A 16,287-nucleotide genomic window follows, 5' to 3' on the forward strand; every position below is an offset into this window, starting at 1 on the left:
GGGGCAATATCAGGAGCTCAAATTTGGACACAAGAAGTATTGTAACAGGGTGGTCCCTAGGCAAAGAGGAAGTTCCAGGTTCACTGCCCCACAAAAGTAGGGTGGAATTGAGAAGAGAAAAAGCAGAGCAGAGAAGGAGTCTGAGGAGGTAGGAAGCAGGATGGAGAGCCAGAAGGACACCTGAGGAAGCCATGTGGAGCAAAGGGAGACATGTGAAGAAACTGTGTTTATTTCTTGGCCCTGGACTGGTTGACAGAGATGTGGGTGAGAGACAAGTGGGGAAGTTGACTATGGCAGTGTTTATATTGATTTTGATTTTGCTCTTTTCCTCCCAGACTTGTCTGGCCATTTCTGACCCTTTTCCATGGGTCCCGGCCAGAAGGTGCTTTAGTCTTGTGGCAGGCTTTCAGGCCTTGCTTTGGGCCAATCCCTTTTGGGTGGACTTTTACCCACGAGGGGATGGTGTTTGATTTAGAAATTATATTCTTTGTCTTCCGTGTTGTGTACTCACTGTATAAAAGTTCCTTTTCATTAAAGTCTTATATATTTTGTCTTGATGCAGCAGATGACAGAATCTATTTAGAGCAGGCAGGTTTGGGGGTTCAGTGGTGCCCCTCTCCCTGCCCTGTAACAGTCTGAGAGGTGTGTTGGGCAATATGCTAGATAGACATTGAGTGAGAAATGCTGAGGTGGTGGGTGAAGATTACCACTTGCAATTTAAAGGCGAAATCCAACTTTGAGAGGAAATTGGAGTCATCAGCATTTCGATGATAATAAATTTCATGAGAGTAGATGAGACATTTCAGGGAGTGAAGCGAGGTAGAAAAGAAAAGAGGTCTAAGGACTGAGGCTGGGCCTCTCCCTTTAGAGAGACTGAGGAGAAGGACAGCCCAACAGAAGAATTGTGGAAACTGAGGCAGAAATCACTACCCATTTGCTTGTTCAGAGCCAGCAAGCAGTCAAGCTAGACTGGAACTCAGGTCTTCAGGACTGACTTTCAGAGGTCTTTTCCTGGCCCAAGACACCTTCTTTCTCATGATGCCAACTTACTCTTCAGGGTAGAATCCTGTTTGTGTCTCCTGCATGGCAGTCATTTCATCAAGTCTGAGCAGGACGTGGAATTGTTCATGTTTTTTTTTTTTCTCCAGCATGTTTGAAGTATTTCATAATTTTAAATAGACTAAAATCAAAAGACAGTGGACGCCTAGACTGCCAACATGGATTTGGGCTTTGGACCTGCAAACTCAGACCAAAGGGAGATGTTGTCAGAATTGTTTAAAGGGAGGATGCTGTTGTTTTGGATCCTGTCGGCAGGCTGGGCCATGTGTGATCATTTAATAGGCAAGGATTAAAAAAACAGACAGTTCTAGGAGATGAAGGAATGTCATAGGATAAACAGCTCAGGGGGAGACGAGAGTCCTCACTTTCAAAACTTGTCAGCATCTTCTAATACCTGGGCCAGGACCCCTTTCAGATCCCTTGATGCTCTGGTTGTGTTGTGCTTTTGGACTAGGGGTCATCACCTGGCAGGTGTTGGTGTTGGGCACAGTCTGTTCACCCATACTGACCTGTTTGCACCTACTGTGGGCATCCTCAGGTTTAACACACCTTCCTCTACTCCTGACACCCCACCCATCAGAGGGGACTTCTTTGGCGACATCATCTGTCTAGATGTTGAAATGGCCCCAACTCATTTTCCTGTGATTGGAAGCTTGTTGCTGGATCCAGATGACATTTTCTTTATCTTCTTGAAAAAAAGGTCAACATGAACCAGACACAGGAGATGGTTGAAAGTTTTGTTTGTCTCTTCCTCTCATGTTCAAAGAATCCTTGGCTTCCTTTCTGGAGACCAGCACGCATAACAGCAGGTCACAAAACAAAACAGGGACCTGGAGTCTATTCCTGCTTTTGTGTCCCTGTCCTGTTTCTCCTCTATTTCTCTACCAATTCACCCTCACGTGTTAACAGAGAGGCTCCTAAAAGCAGCTAGTTTGTGCTCGGTGCTAGATTCTCAGAGCTCCAGAAAGCGGGTTCCTGTGTCCTTCTCTGTGGACTACATTCTGGACCAGAGGGCCATTGCCTGAAGTCCCAAAACTATCTTTTAAAAAATATTTATTTATTGATACATGCAAGAACTGGGGTACAGGCCAGAGGTTTGGGGGTGAGGTCACCAGAGGCAGAGTGGGGAGCAGAACAGGCAAATGGACTGAAATACATTGCTGAGGGGAGCAGCGGGCGAGACAGGAGAGGTCTGCTGCGCCAATGTGGGTCACCTCCCTGGCCTGCAATGAAACTTGTGTTGCAGTGACTGCAGATTGCTTCATAGTGCTGAGCTTTAACCTCTTGCATCACCAGCGAGGCCCCCAAAACCATCTTGAGCCCCCTACTTTTAGTTTCTTCTCCTTCAGTTTACTTTTTGCATTAATGCACTTGAAAGGTAAAATCATGTCTCAGTCAAAGTCCTTAAATGCTTTCCTATACCCGAAACTGAGCCAAACATCCAAGGCCAACAACTCAGTTCTTCTTGAAGGTGGTGTTGTTGTTTTAACTTTCATCGTGTTTAGGAATTACACGTTTCACTTACGCACCACTGCTGTATTTCCCAACTTGCCTGTATCTGAGAAGTTTTTGCTTCTTCAGTTTACCACTTCAAAGGGAACTATTCCTTCCAGGAAAACAGAAACTCTGAAACATCTCACTGATGGAGGTTGGGACTCACAGCAATGCTTTGGCTCATGGGCCAGAACAGGAAGTCATCTACCTCTTTTGCCACTTAACAGTAGTGTGATTCACTTATGGTGCACTAGGACTGAAGTCTCTTAATGTCAAGACCCATTTTAGACACAGCTTGGCCACTGTCTCTTTCTCATGTGTTGTCTAGATTTTCTCCTCCCTCCCTTACCGACCTTAATATAAGGACTTCATGATTATTCTTTGATTCATGCAACCAGAGAACAAGATCAACTATGGCCTATTCTAATCCAGAACAAGCTACTCATAGACATGGTACCCTATTTTATGAACCAACATTGAGTTTACAATCTGAGATCAATTTTTTTTTTCTATTCTGATTATGGGTGATGATCAAAGAATGTAACTTGGAACCTGAAAGACTGGTATCCTGGGATATTTTAATAGCTTACAGGATCATTAGGGACAAGGTATTTTAATGAGAACTGATCTGGAAAACCTAAGGCATGCTTTTGTATCAATAATACAATCTTCCCAGAATAGTCTCTCTCTTCATGGTATAGTGATCTTAATTAGGTGTAGTGAAATGTTGATAAATGGAAACACAATTCACCAGAATCATCAGTGCATGAAAAACATGCAAGTCCAATGGGATGCTTTGACTCAATGCAGATGTTTATTGGAGCAAATGTGTAGTCAACCACAAGAACAACAATAGCTATTGTTAATAAAATCTGGCATGATCATCATCACTAATAATAACATTCATGGTTTGGAATCAGAGCTTTAGATTTAGGGAGGTGGATTCTGGTTGCATACAAAAGAGACATTTATAAAGGTGGTAACTTTTAAAGTTGGTAGGGGATGCATTTGGAGGTAGTGAGTTTCCCATCTCCAGAAATGGTCAAGAATGAGGTCATAGTGTTAGACAAGACATTCCAGTCCTCTACTTCTATGACTCTGTGAGAGGTCTGGGATTTTTGGATCTTAGCCGCCAAGCAGGGTCTGGTCTAGCTAATAAATGCTTTAGATCAAGGGTAAGCTTAATTTGCAAGACACATCGAGGCAGTTCCACAGAACAGGGATAAGCTTGCAATTGGGGAAATAGGATAAACAGGATAATCTGGGTGTAGCCAGAAGTCTGTGTTTGTATGTAGATCCTGGCCCTGTTTGCCTGGCTGTATGGAGAGAGGCTCTTTCAGATATTGGCTCCACTCCCACTTCTCTCACTCTCGTTTATGTGAGAGAAGCTAGTGTAACCTGGTGAAAACCTGAGTGAAATTTATTCTTGTTCTCCTTCTATCTGGAAGACTCCCTCTATCTTACCTGTGGAAATGCTCCCCCTCCCCCAAGGCTCAGCTCTAAAACCATGCCCTCAGCGAAACTTTCCTGATAGAAACTTTCCAGTCTCACATAAGTCTCTGTTCAGTCTCACATAACACTGTGTGGTGTTCACTGTGGCTGTTTCTCTTGTCTTTGTCAGTTTTCCCTATAGGACCGTAAGGTATGAATCATGTTTGCCTCCTCTCAGCCATCCCCAGTAGAGTACCAGTCACCACAGACTGGCATAGGAGGGCACCCTGTGGCAGTGCTGGGAAATGGAAATTGTCTTAGGGCAATTCCAAAACTTTGCTTCACAATCCTTTGGTTCTGAAATAAGGCTCCAACTTGCTTGGCAAATGTCTGATGGAGCTGGCTATTACTGCCATTTTCCATCAGAGAAGGAACAGAGAGGTAGAATGATGTGCTCCTAGGAACAGCAGCAGGCCATAAATTGCTGTCTTTGAGCAGCAGTCAGCCTAGGACTTGATGTCAGAATGTTCTCATTGCTCAGTATCTTTTTTCAGTCAGAGCTCTTGAATGGCTCAGCAGGTACAGTGCAGGTCAAAAACTAAAATCTCCTTGATGGAAGCAGAAAACAGGGACTTGAGCTTCTGGTCCCTTGAAGGAAGGACATCTCAGAGCTCTTGAGAAGAGGCCTCTCAGGAAACTTCCTGAGAGAGGAGGTGGCTTTTGGCAGAAAGAGGTTTTCTGCTTTGGAAACACATGTGAACTTGTAATATTAGGTGTTCAGGGTGAGGCATGCCAGGAAGAATTGAGGGTCCGCCCTGAAGGCTGTCAGGGCTGACTTTGTTTAGCTCAAGATTCAGGAAGAGATGGAGGCTGGGGCCTAGAGCAGACACTCTGCTTAGGAATAAGGAATGATCATTTGACAGCATTCCCCAGGCTCCGGACTGGGCATGTGTTGCAAAAGCAGCAGTATTTTGTCTGTATGAGGGCTCTATTGGAAATCAAAGGTAATTTTGCCTTTTGGCTACTTTGATTTAATTCATCTCTTATGGAGAAAGAGTTTCATTGGATCCTAGATTGTCAGAGATGGCCCTTTGGGGTGAGGGAAGGGACTTGTCTGGAGTCATACAGGGTGGAGGGGGCTGGGGACAGAGCCTGTTCTGAACCTGGTTTTTCCTTCCCAATCCACCACCCAAGTCTCCTTTGTGCCGGGCTCCTCCAGGCCCAGTCAAAATTTAATGTCTGGTTCAGTTGTAAATTCACTGCCATGGAGCACACCATAGCTAAGAACTTTGTTCCTCTTTATGGAAGGTAGGGATTGGAGCTGGGATCAGAAACAGAGAGCACCTGGGGCCAAGGAAGAAGGTCAAGGTTAAAGGAAAGACCCATCACTGCTGGGCCTGAAGACCCAGATACGGTTTATGAGAACTCCATCTGCTGGGAGATACAGGAGCCTTTTGCTAGGGAAATGAGCACCTAGCTGATGCCTGCATGGTGCTCAGTACTAGGTTTAGATGAGTTCTTTTGATCCTGGACAGACTTTGTGAGGTAGGTCAAGTATGCTGGTTCCGTAATACAGAAAAAATATCGAGGCTCAAAGAGGTGAAGTTACCTGCGCATGTTGCGAAGTTAGTAAGTGACAGAGGCTGGATTTGGTCTTGTGTTCTCACCATTCTGTCTCTCTACTTCTTAAAAGAGAGTGAAAGGGGGGCTGAGATGCCCCCTTCATTGCTGATAAAGGATGGGCTGAATGAGGTGGGGTGAGCCATCTTGCACCAGATAATTATGCTCTGCTGCTGACTGGGCACGGACAGGTAGTGCAGGGGTGAGGATCTGAAGTCAGTTGCGCATCCTGGTGATCCTCTGGATCCAGTCCTTGTTTTGGTAGATGTACGAATATACTCCATAACGGTCCTTCTTTCCACAGTCGTCACCCCAGGATACTGTGCCCACCAGGTACCACTGGCCCCTCTCTCTATCCAGGGTCACCATGGGCCCTCCAGAGTCACCCGCACAGGCATCCTTCCCTCCTAGAGAAAAAACAATGCACGTTAAAAGTAGCTCTCTTAGCCCCAAATTCAAAGCACCTCTTTCTCCCGGCATCTGACTTGTAGTTTGGCGAACAGGACACTAGGAGGCGACGTAGACCATTTGACCCGAAGTTGGGCTCTGAGCAGTGTGAGGTCTAGCCTCCTTAGAACTTAATGATTTTCTTTTTTAAAAAAAGATTTATTTATTTATGAATACAGACTGGGGTACAGGCCAGAGGTGCAGGGGTGGTGAGAGTATTCACCAGAGACAGAGTGGGGAGCACAACAGGCCGACTGAGGGGAGCAGCTGGCAGGTCAGGAGAGGTCTGCCGCGTCATGTGGGTCACCTCCGGGGTGGGGATAGAACGCATGCTGAAGTGGCTTTAGCTTCTTAGTGCTGTGTTTTAACATGCTGTGCCACTTTCGAGGGCCCAGAACTTAGTGATTTTTAAAAGTTCAGGATTGCGACTTTCTGCTTCATAGCAGAAACGTCTGGCTTGGAGCAGGGAGTGATGGAAATTCCTTAGCACTCCTCTCTGACACCATGTCATGAGCTCCCTTTCCTCTTCCTGTTTCACTCTTCAGCCTACCAGCCTAGCACCCGTTATGGAGTATATTCACCCACCATTCCATTGCAGGGCTCTGCACCTACTCCCTGGGCGTGGTGCCTTATTGTATGCCAGCCTTTGGCCTTACCTTCCTTTTCCCCGGCACAGATCATGTCCTTGGTCACTTTCTTCTTCAGTGGTGCATAGGCTGCTTGACAGGTACGGTGGTCAACAATTGGAATTTCAATCTGGAACCCAAAGTCATTATTGGTCCCCAGTCCCAAACGAAGCTTCCCTGTTGTTCTGACACCCTTAGACCTGGCTTCTCCCCACACTTTCCCTGGATGGGCCTGGGTCTACCTTAGATCTAACCAGAAACCACAAGTGAAAGAACAATGAATAGAGAATTAGGAGGAGATACATATTTTGGTGCAATTTCAGTCTTGACCTTGCTGTGTGACCCTGGAAAATGCACTTGCCCTATCTGGGCCTCAGATCTCTCATCTATAAAATGGAGGTAATAATATTTTCCTCACTCATGCATTGTTTCCAGTATGGTGATGTATGTAGAACCTATGATCAGTTTTTGCTCCTCCCATCCCTCTGGCTATGGGACATGTGTCTTAATCAGTGTTTTTCAGACTTCTGATACTCTGTACTCTGACACATCTTTCTTCATCTGAGTCATAGAAATAAAAATATTTGACATACAAACCACATGGAATTGTACAAAGAGGAGATAACGAGCAGATGCTTCATAAACTACAAAACCTCCGGGGCCATGATCCCCCTGGATCATTGGGGTGAGGAAGCCATTCGTGCATGTCCTCAACCAACTACCGGGTGCCTGAGTAATGTCTATGCACTGCCTTTGTGCTGTGTAAGTCCTTCTGACTCCCTAAAACAAGGCTGGGTTCTCTGTTACTCATTCTGGAGTGTCTGTACTTCTTCATCACTTTTATCACATTAGTAACTCCTTTCTCTCCTGCCCACTTAACTGTAAGTCACGAAACCTGGGACTCAGATTTGTCCCTTGCCTTCCCAGCATCCTTAGCGACTAGTACAGTGTATGGGACACAAAAGACACCACAGAAACACCTGGGAGCTAATGATTGTTGTAAACTTTAAAAATTTCAAGCACATTTTAAGTTCAAGGGCTCAGACACTAGCTGTCGCTTCACTGGGCCAGAGGACAGAGCAGGCAGCTCCGGCAATGTATTCAGTGTCACCCTCATTCCACGGGTTGGGACACAAGATGGTAATCTTGAGAGGCAAAATGCCTACTTTTAGGTGGCCCAGCAAGGTAGTAGGAGCCAGGACTTGGAGCCATGGCCTTACTCTGAGTTCAGTGTTCTGGAATGATCTGAATAGGGACTTCTGAATGCAACCATCAGGTTCAGTGTGGTCTCTGTGCTGTCTGTGCATTTCCATGGTGTACTGGTGATTCACTCTGCAGTATCCAACCCTAATGTTTTCTGGAAGACTTTCTTTAAGCTGAGCACTTAATAAACTATGAAAGCTTTGAATGATGTTTACAGACTAGAGCTCCAAGCCATGTAAAAGAGACTGAACGAGCTTATTGGGATTCAAGGTCAGAGTGAAATCTGGAGGTATGTCCCTGCATCATATCCCACCCTGTTCCCAGTCTTCCCACCCTCCTGCAGAGCAACATGAAGCAGGAAGGCCTGCCACAGAGCAGAGGTGTGGGGTCTAAGCTGAACTTCACCTCCATCAGTATCTCTGGGAACCGATGTAAGAACTGCTTCCCCCAGCCACTGACGATGACCATGGCCCCTGGGAGAGAGATGGCACAGTTAGAGCAGAGAAGCTGTCTGGGGGCTTCGGAGATTTGCATCTTGGTCCCGTCATCCTCTGCCTATGGAGGAAGGGCCAAAATTGGTCCCTAAGGAAAAGGCAGCCCGGCAGGAATGAAGGCTTGGCAGGTGGGTGCCTGCAACAGGGGTTTGGGTATTTGTCCCTTTGACTTTAGCTGGCTAATTTGTTCAGTTGTCTTTTCTCTCCCACTCCTAACTAGCATGGCATGCAGGTACCCCCAAACTACCCTCTCATGTACTTTTTCACTGCTATATCCCCACATCTATGGTAGTGTTCATACTGGATGGGCTCCGTCAACAATTGTGAATAAATAAAAAGAAGCAGAAATAAAAAGCTTTGCCCAGAGTAAGCTCTACTGCCTTTCACAAGGCCTCATTCCTCCCCTTCTGGGCTTCAGTCTCCCTTCCATAAAATGAAGAGGTTCAGCTTGTTATTCTCCAAAACCCCTCTGAGCTGTGCTAGTCTAGAAGCCTATGAAGTCAACAGCTCTTAAGGTGATGTAAAGTGGGTGGACCACTGAGGGAACAATTGTTTCTTTATTGGAAAGGAGCCTGAATATTGAAAACAGCACTCAGCTTTCAGCCAGAAAACCTGAATCCTAGCCCCAGGTGTGCTTCTTACAAGCTGTGCCTTGGGTAAGTTGCTTCACTAAACCTCAGTTTCCGCTGCTGTAGAATGGGACTACAGTGTCACCTCACAAGCCTTTTATAAGTCATAAATACATGAGTGATGGCCCAGCAACTGGTACGTGGTAGGCACATGGCCGCTGATAAATCAGGCACACTTGTGCCTTTCCACAAGCACTCCTCCTCAGATTCCATTCAGCCGTTTTTTTTTTTCTTTCTTTCTTTCTTTCTTTTTTTTTTTTTGGTAGTTTCTTTGATGGAGAGGACGGTGGCTGTGACATGCATCACTGAATTCAGCCCAGAGTGGACAGGAACACAGAGTGGACAGGAAGCCACCATGTGGCTTGGGCTCTTGTTCAATGTTGGATATAGCTGACTACATTATTTCACGTTAGTGTCACAGTCATCCCCTGGGTATTAACTCTAGTTTAGAGGTGAAGGCAATGAGGGCCTCTGACTTTCTCAAGATCACCCAGGTAGAAAAGGGTAGCCTGGGGATTTCAGCCTGTGCTGGTGAGTAAGCGCTTGGCCCTCAGCTCCAGACTTGCCCTGCTATCCTCTGCTGTGATGCTGGGATGACTGGGAGAGGGCAGTTCTGCTTTGTCAGGGTTCCTGAAAATAGGGGGCACTTCTAAGAAGGCTTGCTCATGCTGTTGACACCTAGCAGTGGCTTCTCCCTGAGTGGTAGCAAGCTGTTCTCAACTCTTATTTCAGCACCATCAGCCCCGGTGCAGAAGTTTGATTTCCTGCTCCCCAATGCTCATTTCCAAGCTCCCAGATTCTAACTCCAACCTTTCTCCTTTGTTGCCTCAGTACTCGAAGTGGTGGTTTCTTCCTGTGAATATATTTTTACCAGCACAACCTTCCCCTCCTCCAGTCCTTCAATATCCAATATTAAATTCTCTCAGTTTAAAAAACTAGGCTGGATCCTGTTTTCCTACCTGGACCCTGAGAGATTATAGTCCTTGGAGTACTTGACCAGGCCTGCTGTTTGCACTATTGTTCCACCACTTATGTTGCTGTGGAACCTGTTCTGACCTAACTGTTTGGCGGCAGGGGGCAGCTGACACCGACATCGCCAGCTGGTTTAGCTGGCACCAGAGCCTCTCCGGCATCATGGAGGTACCAGCTGCTCTGCAGAGGCAGGATCAGGGGTGGGGCAGTACCTTCTGGTGGGGGCCTCTCAGGCAGACAGATGGGCATCACGAAGTCATTCAGCTTTGCGCTCTCCAACAGCTCCAGTAAAGCCACATCATTCTCAAATGTGTTGGGGTCATATAGCGGATGGAGGAAGATGTGTTTGACCCCGAGGTGCTGTTCAGTCTCATCAGACCGGCGCCTCCAATGCTTGCCTAGCCAAGAAGAAGGCATGTGAGTCACGCGGAGGGTAGAGGCATGTAGGTGAAAGCCATCCCTTGTTCCCTGTCAGCCCTGTCCCATCCAGCCCCTGCTTGTAGCCTTACCCTCACTATGCCCTTCACCCACCTTTTCCCAGTCATCCTGTTACGGGGAGATACTGGAAACTAGGGGGTGGAACTGAGCAGATTATATAATAGGAAATGCAGGTAAGCTGTGTTCTTGCTTCTGTGGCCCGACATGCTCCCTGGCAGTGCTGGGAAAGACACTTGAAGGAGGCATGTGGAGAGAAGCCAGGCAGAGATGCTTGAAAAAGACACGGGAAGACTGTGGCAGAGACAACAGCAATTGGCATCTTGATTTGAACTTTGACCTTGCTCTTTTGTCTGACACCTGCCTTACCCCTTTCTTGTGGTTTCCTGCCACAAGGTGCTTCACAGTAATTTTGTTTGCTTGGACATTTGCCCATGAAAGGAGAATTTATTGGGAAACAATTATTAGGAATATAATTTCTTCTCCTTTTCTATCCACATCAATTCTATTAAAGTGCTATCACGCTAAGAATATGCTCCCTTTACTTTTTATGTGACAATTTGAAGACTCTTGTTTAGAGCATGTACCCCTTAATAGTTTGGGGTTTGTGGGTACCCTCACGCAAGCACTAACAATCCCCCTTGGTGCCCTTCCCCGCATGTTCTCGTGGGCTGCCATCTCTGGCTTTCATCATGGGTTGATGCCATTGCCTTACAATCCTTGTTCCGTATTGCCCATTGCCAAGTGTTCAAACCATACAATCACCCTCAGAGCCTAAGCCATGAATGTTTGTCTCCTCCATGAAATCCCTGATTCTTGTGTTAGATCCTTCAGTTAGAAATCTTTTCCCCGTGAACTACCATGGCACTATATCAGTTTCTCTCCTACAGAACTTGCTCCTTCCTGCCTTGTGTCAAAGGTCTGGTGGTTTCATGCTAGGCACCTTGCCCTGATGACTGGATGAGTGCCACATGACAGTGGCTTCAGGTACCAGCTTGCCCCTCACTCACCCATGATGATTTTGAATTCAGAAGGCTTGAGCAGTAATGAGTCGTATAGGATTGGGTCCTCTGGATTGAGAAACTGGTGGAGGCAGTGAGCTGTGGTCACAATCCACTTGGAGCCTGGGGACAGAAATAGATATACTGTCTTGCCTCTCACTGTCTCTAGCTGAGGCCTTCAGACTACTCCAGGGCACCCCTTTCTCTTGCATTTCAGCCCTAAGACAGACTGTTATATGATGCTACTATTATGAGGAGCCGTTAACTCAGTGACTTCATCTGCCTATTCTAACCCAAGTTAAAAATGAATATATATTTTTTATGGCCCTCCCTGGTGGCGCAGCGGGTTAAAGCACTGCACTAAGAAGCTGAAACCACTTCCGCATGAGTTCGATTCCCACCTGCCCCGGAGGTGACCACATGGCGTGGCAGACCTCTCCTGACCCGCCCGCTGCTTCCCTCAGCAGTGTATTTCATCGATCTGCCTGTTCTGCTCCCCACTCTGTCTCTGGTGAAGCCTCTCGCCGCCCCTGGGCGGCGAGGTACAGGCACCTCTGGCCTGTACCCCAGTTCTGTATGTACAAATAAATAAATAAATCTAAAAAAAATGAATATATATTTTTTAACATCTTAAACAGGAGCCGTTAACTCAGTGACTTCATCTGTCTCTTCTAACTCAAGTTAAAAATGAATATATATTTTTTAACATCTTAAACAAACTTTCACCAAACATAGGCTAAGGTGGGGTCTTGGCTCACTGACTGCCCTTCAGGTGTAGAGACTCAAGGTGCCCCTGCTGATTCAGGCAGAATCAACCTCACCTGGGAGCTTAGACACTCAGGTCTGTCTCTGATCTACTGAATTAGAATCTGCATCCAAAAGGAAAATCTGGGGGTTTTAGCAAGCTTCTCAAGTAATTCCCAGGAAAATGAATATTTGAAAATCATTGATCTAGTGAGGTTCTTCTCCACTAAGCATGTACATCCCCAACCCCCAGGGGAAATAAAATGAAAACCAGTGTCTGAGCCCAAAGCCTGACCAGCTACGTAACAGGCACAGGGCCCAGGCACAACTATATTTCTAAAGTTCCCCAAATGATGCTTCTGCCACCACTGCACTGATCTGAAACTCTCATTTCATAGATGTTCTCTCACTTTCCATGGAGTCCAAGGTCCAAGCAGGGAGGTCTATTTGCCCAGCAGATTTTGGAGGCACCATAGAATAAGACCCTTTATCTCCGTGTTTGTAGGAACATAGCAGTTCCCCTGAGGAGGGGCTCTAAGGCCTAGTTCCATTTCACATTTCCTGGTGCATGCAGATCATGGCCCTCACAAGGGTCTACCCCTAGCTGACTATAGTTGGGAGGAGGTAAGTCAGGAGAGTGAGCCCCACCGCCCAGGAGCAGTCCTGGCATGGCCAGACATACTCTATCTTCTTCCTCTGTAATGGGATCAGACCAGGAACTGGCCGGGACTCTAGATTGCTATGAAATTTTCCTATGATGTCAGAGCTGGGATGACCTTACATCACCCTGACCAAACTAAGGCAAGATGAGCCCCCAGTCCCCTTTCCCAGTCACTCACCCACATGTAGCCACATTCAATCTATTACAAAATTCTGACAGCCCTACTTGCCAGTGCTTTGGAATCTGCTTTATTTCTTAGTCCCCTGTCCTAATTCAGAGGCAGAAGTCTTCCCTCCCCACTATTGTGATAGCTGAACATCTGGTGTCCAATTAACCCTTTTTATTTCTGGGCTGCCCCTGGAAAGAATTTTCTAAAACATGCTTATAAACTTGCAGCCTTATTCAGGATAAATCTAAACCCCTATGCATGGCATTCAAGGTCATCGTAAGGTTCCCTTCCTTGTGACTCCTCCAGGGTGAGTCCTGCTTCACTTGCGGCGGGAACATACCCCAAGTTTTGGGCCACAAGCAAATGCCTTATGTGTAATTCTTGCTGGGGGGCTGGGCTCTGATCTTTGCGAGTGTTAGAGACCAACTCAGTAGGTTTGTGAGAGCTGGAGGAGCCAGAACCCAGGGAAAATGCCTCCTGGCTCCAGCTGAGGAGTCTTTGGCCCTCACCGCATTCAAGGCCCCTGCACCTAGAGGGGACAGTGATTCTCAGTGAAGATATCTTGGTCAGCTCCAGGAAAAGGGTTTGCCCTGCTCCGCATCCCTGGGTCCCCACCACTGCAGTTTCTCCTTACCTAGAAGGGAACCCCCACAGAAGGGCTGACCATTCAGGTGAGACAGCATGGCAATCCAGGGGCTGGTGCCTTTCTGGACCGGGCGTCCATTGAAGATCCTGGCCATCGGTGTCCGGGAGACCTTGGGGAGCCCACACACTGCAGCCAACGGAGGGAGATACAGATCACAATCTGGGCTCCATCCTTTGGCAGAGTTCCTAGCTCATCACCCTCTGTAAGGAACAGCTGCTATATTCAGTCTTCCAGCATCTATTGCTATTTTCAGAAACTGCACCCCAATTTTCCTCTGGGGCCCCCATACCCTTTATTAGTGTGCATAAGCTGAGTTGGATTGACCTTTCTTCTAAGTTCTTGGGTGCTGGAATAAGATCCAGACCTGACTGATAAAAGCCTCTCAACCACAGGAATTGCTCAGAGATGGGACTGTAATGCCGACCACATTGACGAAAGGCTGAATTGGGAGTTGGGCGAAACATATCAGAAAAAGAGAAGGTTTTTTGTTTGTCTGGGCTTACTGAGCTGCTGGCCAGAACTCAGATCCGCTAATGATCACTTCCTGGAGAATGTGCTGGGAGTGATGCTATCAGCAGGTAAAAAGTGGAGCTGGAAGACAAGGGAAGCCAGAGAACGAAACTTGATCTTTGAACCCCTTGATTTAACCACGGCTCAGCCTTATGGTGTGGAGTTCTCAGTTACATGAAACTATCAGCTCTCTTCCCTTCAGTTTATGTTGGGTTTCCATCACTTTAAAGAATCTTGACCAATTTATATCTTTTTGGCTCATCCACAGTGATCTCTTCTCATAGAACCTTTCCTTGGGGTCTTGGGAGTTGAAGACCCCACATCAAACATGTGCCAATTTCATACTCTGTTTCTACTGATTTAGATTCAGGGATACAGGCACACAAAACTTTACAACTGAAAAGTCCTTGAGAACCTCTAGGCTGTGCCTTTCCTCATACAGCAAAAGCAACTGAGGTCTAGAAAAAGCACTTGAGTTGCCAAAAGTTAATCTACAAGTGAGTGGCATGACTAGTTGTCCAAACTTCCAACTCTGGGCTCCTCCCCTGGCCAGCGCAGCTAACTGATCTCTGTGACCCCCCAGGGCACTCACGGCCCGAGCCCTTGGGTCCCAGCAATCATCTGCTTGCCTCGTAGCTGTCACCAGCCTCCTGGGCACCCTGGGGACAGTCACAGGGGACTGCACAGCTACCTCGGCAGCCCCTCCTGATTGTCGTTCTGTACACTCGCGGCTGGCTGCGCCCACACCCTGCAGATCCTCATTGCCCACTGGGTGCGGACACCCTGATCAGCCTCCTTTCTATCTGCACTCTGAAAACTGTCCTCTCTTCAGAGCTCCCTGATTCTACCTGTTCCACAGTCTCTTTCTCTCCTCCCTTCCATAGTCAAACTTCTGGGAAATAAAGCTGACACTTAGTTTCCATATTTTTCCTTTTTCCCTTCTTTGAAAGAAGAAAGTTCTTCTGAAGAGTCTTGGACATCAAGTGACCCTTGGAATATTCAGGAGACCCATGATCACAGATGGAGGCAGAATGACTCTGGGCCTCAAGGGACCTTCAGCCTGGCATGGAATGTGGAGCAGGACATGCTTTCTAAAATTTTAGCTCACATGTGCTTCATCCCTAGGAATGTTCCTGGCCCACAGCTCTCCATTGTTGAAACCGGGACATCTATTGGTGATGAGGCTGAAACAACTTTGATTTTTGAAGAGAAAAGCAGAAAACAGTCTGGAAATACAGACTTTCATTGAAAAGTCAATAGTAATAATGAGAGATGAGAAAGTTTTAAGGACATAAACTCCAGACATATAAACATATAATTCAAACTATAAATCACAGAGAAGGAGATTTGTTAGGGTGGTTTCTGTCTCATGAAAGAGATAAAAATGTAGGTCACCCGGGGGGAGGAAGGGGAAGGGAAAGACAGGTTCGTGAAAGGAAGGGAAAGACTAGGGACTTTAAATACAAGCGTTGGGCCTGCAGCCTGGATTGTCTCTCAGAGCCCACAGCAGAGTCTGGGTCCCTGTTCTGAGGGAACAGCCAGCCTCTCGGTTTCTGAGTCCTTCTTTTCCTGGTTCTGACCTCTCAACTTTGTCACTTTCTCAGGGTTTCTCTTCTCTTCTTGCCGTCTACTCTTTTCTTTTCTGCAAACTTCCAGCAGACTTCCAGTCTCCACCCAGGTAGCCAAACCACCTACACCCTGATAAATTTCCCATCAGTGTTTCTAATCTGTCTTCTCTGATGTAGTCCTTTCTTGCTTATTCCTCTTCAAGCACAGCAAAACCAAGCCCTGGTCTCTGCCCTTTACCAACCTTCTTCCCTTCATCATTCCAGATGTCTGATAATGTCTGCACAGACTGCATTCTTAATGCTCCCTTTCTTCAACCCCCATATTGAATCAGTCACTAAGCTGGGAAGGCAGAAAACAAAAACAAACACCAGGAAAAGCAGAAGGTGTCTCCTCCACTCCATGTTATAATGAGCTCCCCGTGCTTTCCACTGCTCAACTACTAAAGTGTCACAACATACTGAGGAAAGGGAACATCTGAAAACACATGACAATCCTTGAAACCAGCTACATAGAAAGTATAAGCACAAAATGTTTCTTTTAGTTCTTAATAGTGTCAACAATTGGTGTTTTCATTAGG

At 46.7% G+C, this 16,287-nt stretch overlaps 1 protein-coding gene across 1 annotated transcript in view; it reads right to left on the minus strand.

Annotated features, from left to right (window-relative positions):
* Positions 1 to 5,820: 5,820 nt before the first annotated feature.
* MASP1 (mannan-binding lectin serine peptidase 1 (C4/C2 activating component of Ra-reactive factor)) overlaps positions 5,821 to 16,287 on the minus strand; it is a 57,784-nt gene continuing 47,317 nt past the window's right edge. Inside the window, exons 12-17 of the mRNA XM_004675080.2 lie at positions 13,620 to 13,757; positions 11,421 to 11,534; positions 10,188 to 10,373; positions 8,286 to 8,353; positions 6,708 to 6,807; positions 5,821 to 6,011 (exon numbers count right to left, since the gene is read on the minus strand). Of these exons, the coding sequence (XP_004675137.1) occupies positions 5,821 to 6,011; positions 6,708 to 6,807; positions 8,286 to 8,353; positions 10,188 to 10,373; positions 11,421 to 11,534; positions 13,620 to 13,757 (797 nt within the window). The remainder of the gene's footprint in view (positions 6,012 to 6,707; positions 6,808 to 8,285; positions 8,354 to 10,187; positions 10,374 to 11,420; positions 11,535 to 13,619; positions 13,758 to 16,287) is intronic.

The sequence above is a fragment of the Condylura cristata genome, unplaced genomic scaffold (genome assembly GCF_000260355.1).
Source record: "Condylura cristata isolate star-nosed mole 26May11 unplaced genomic scaffold, ConCri1.0 scaffold00003, whole genome shotgun sequence".
Lineage (NCBI taxonomy): Eukaryota > Metazoa > Chordata > Mammalia > Eulipotyphla > Talpidae > Condylura > Condylura cristata.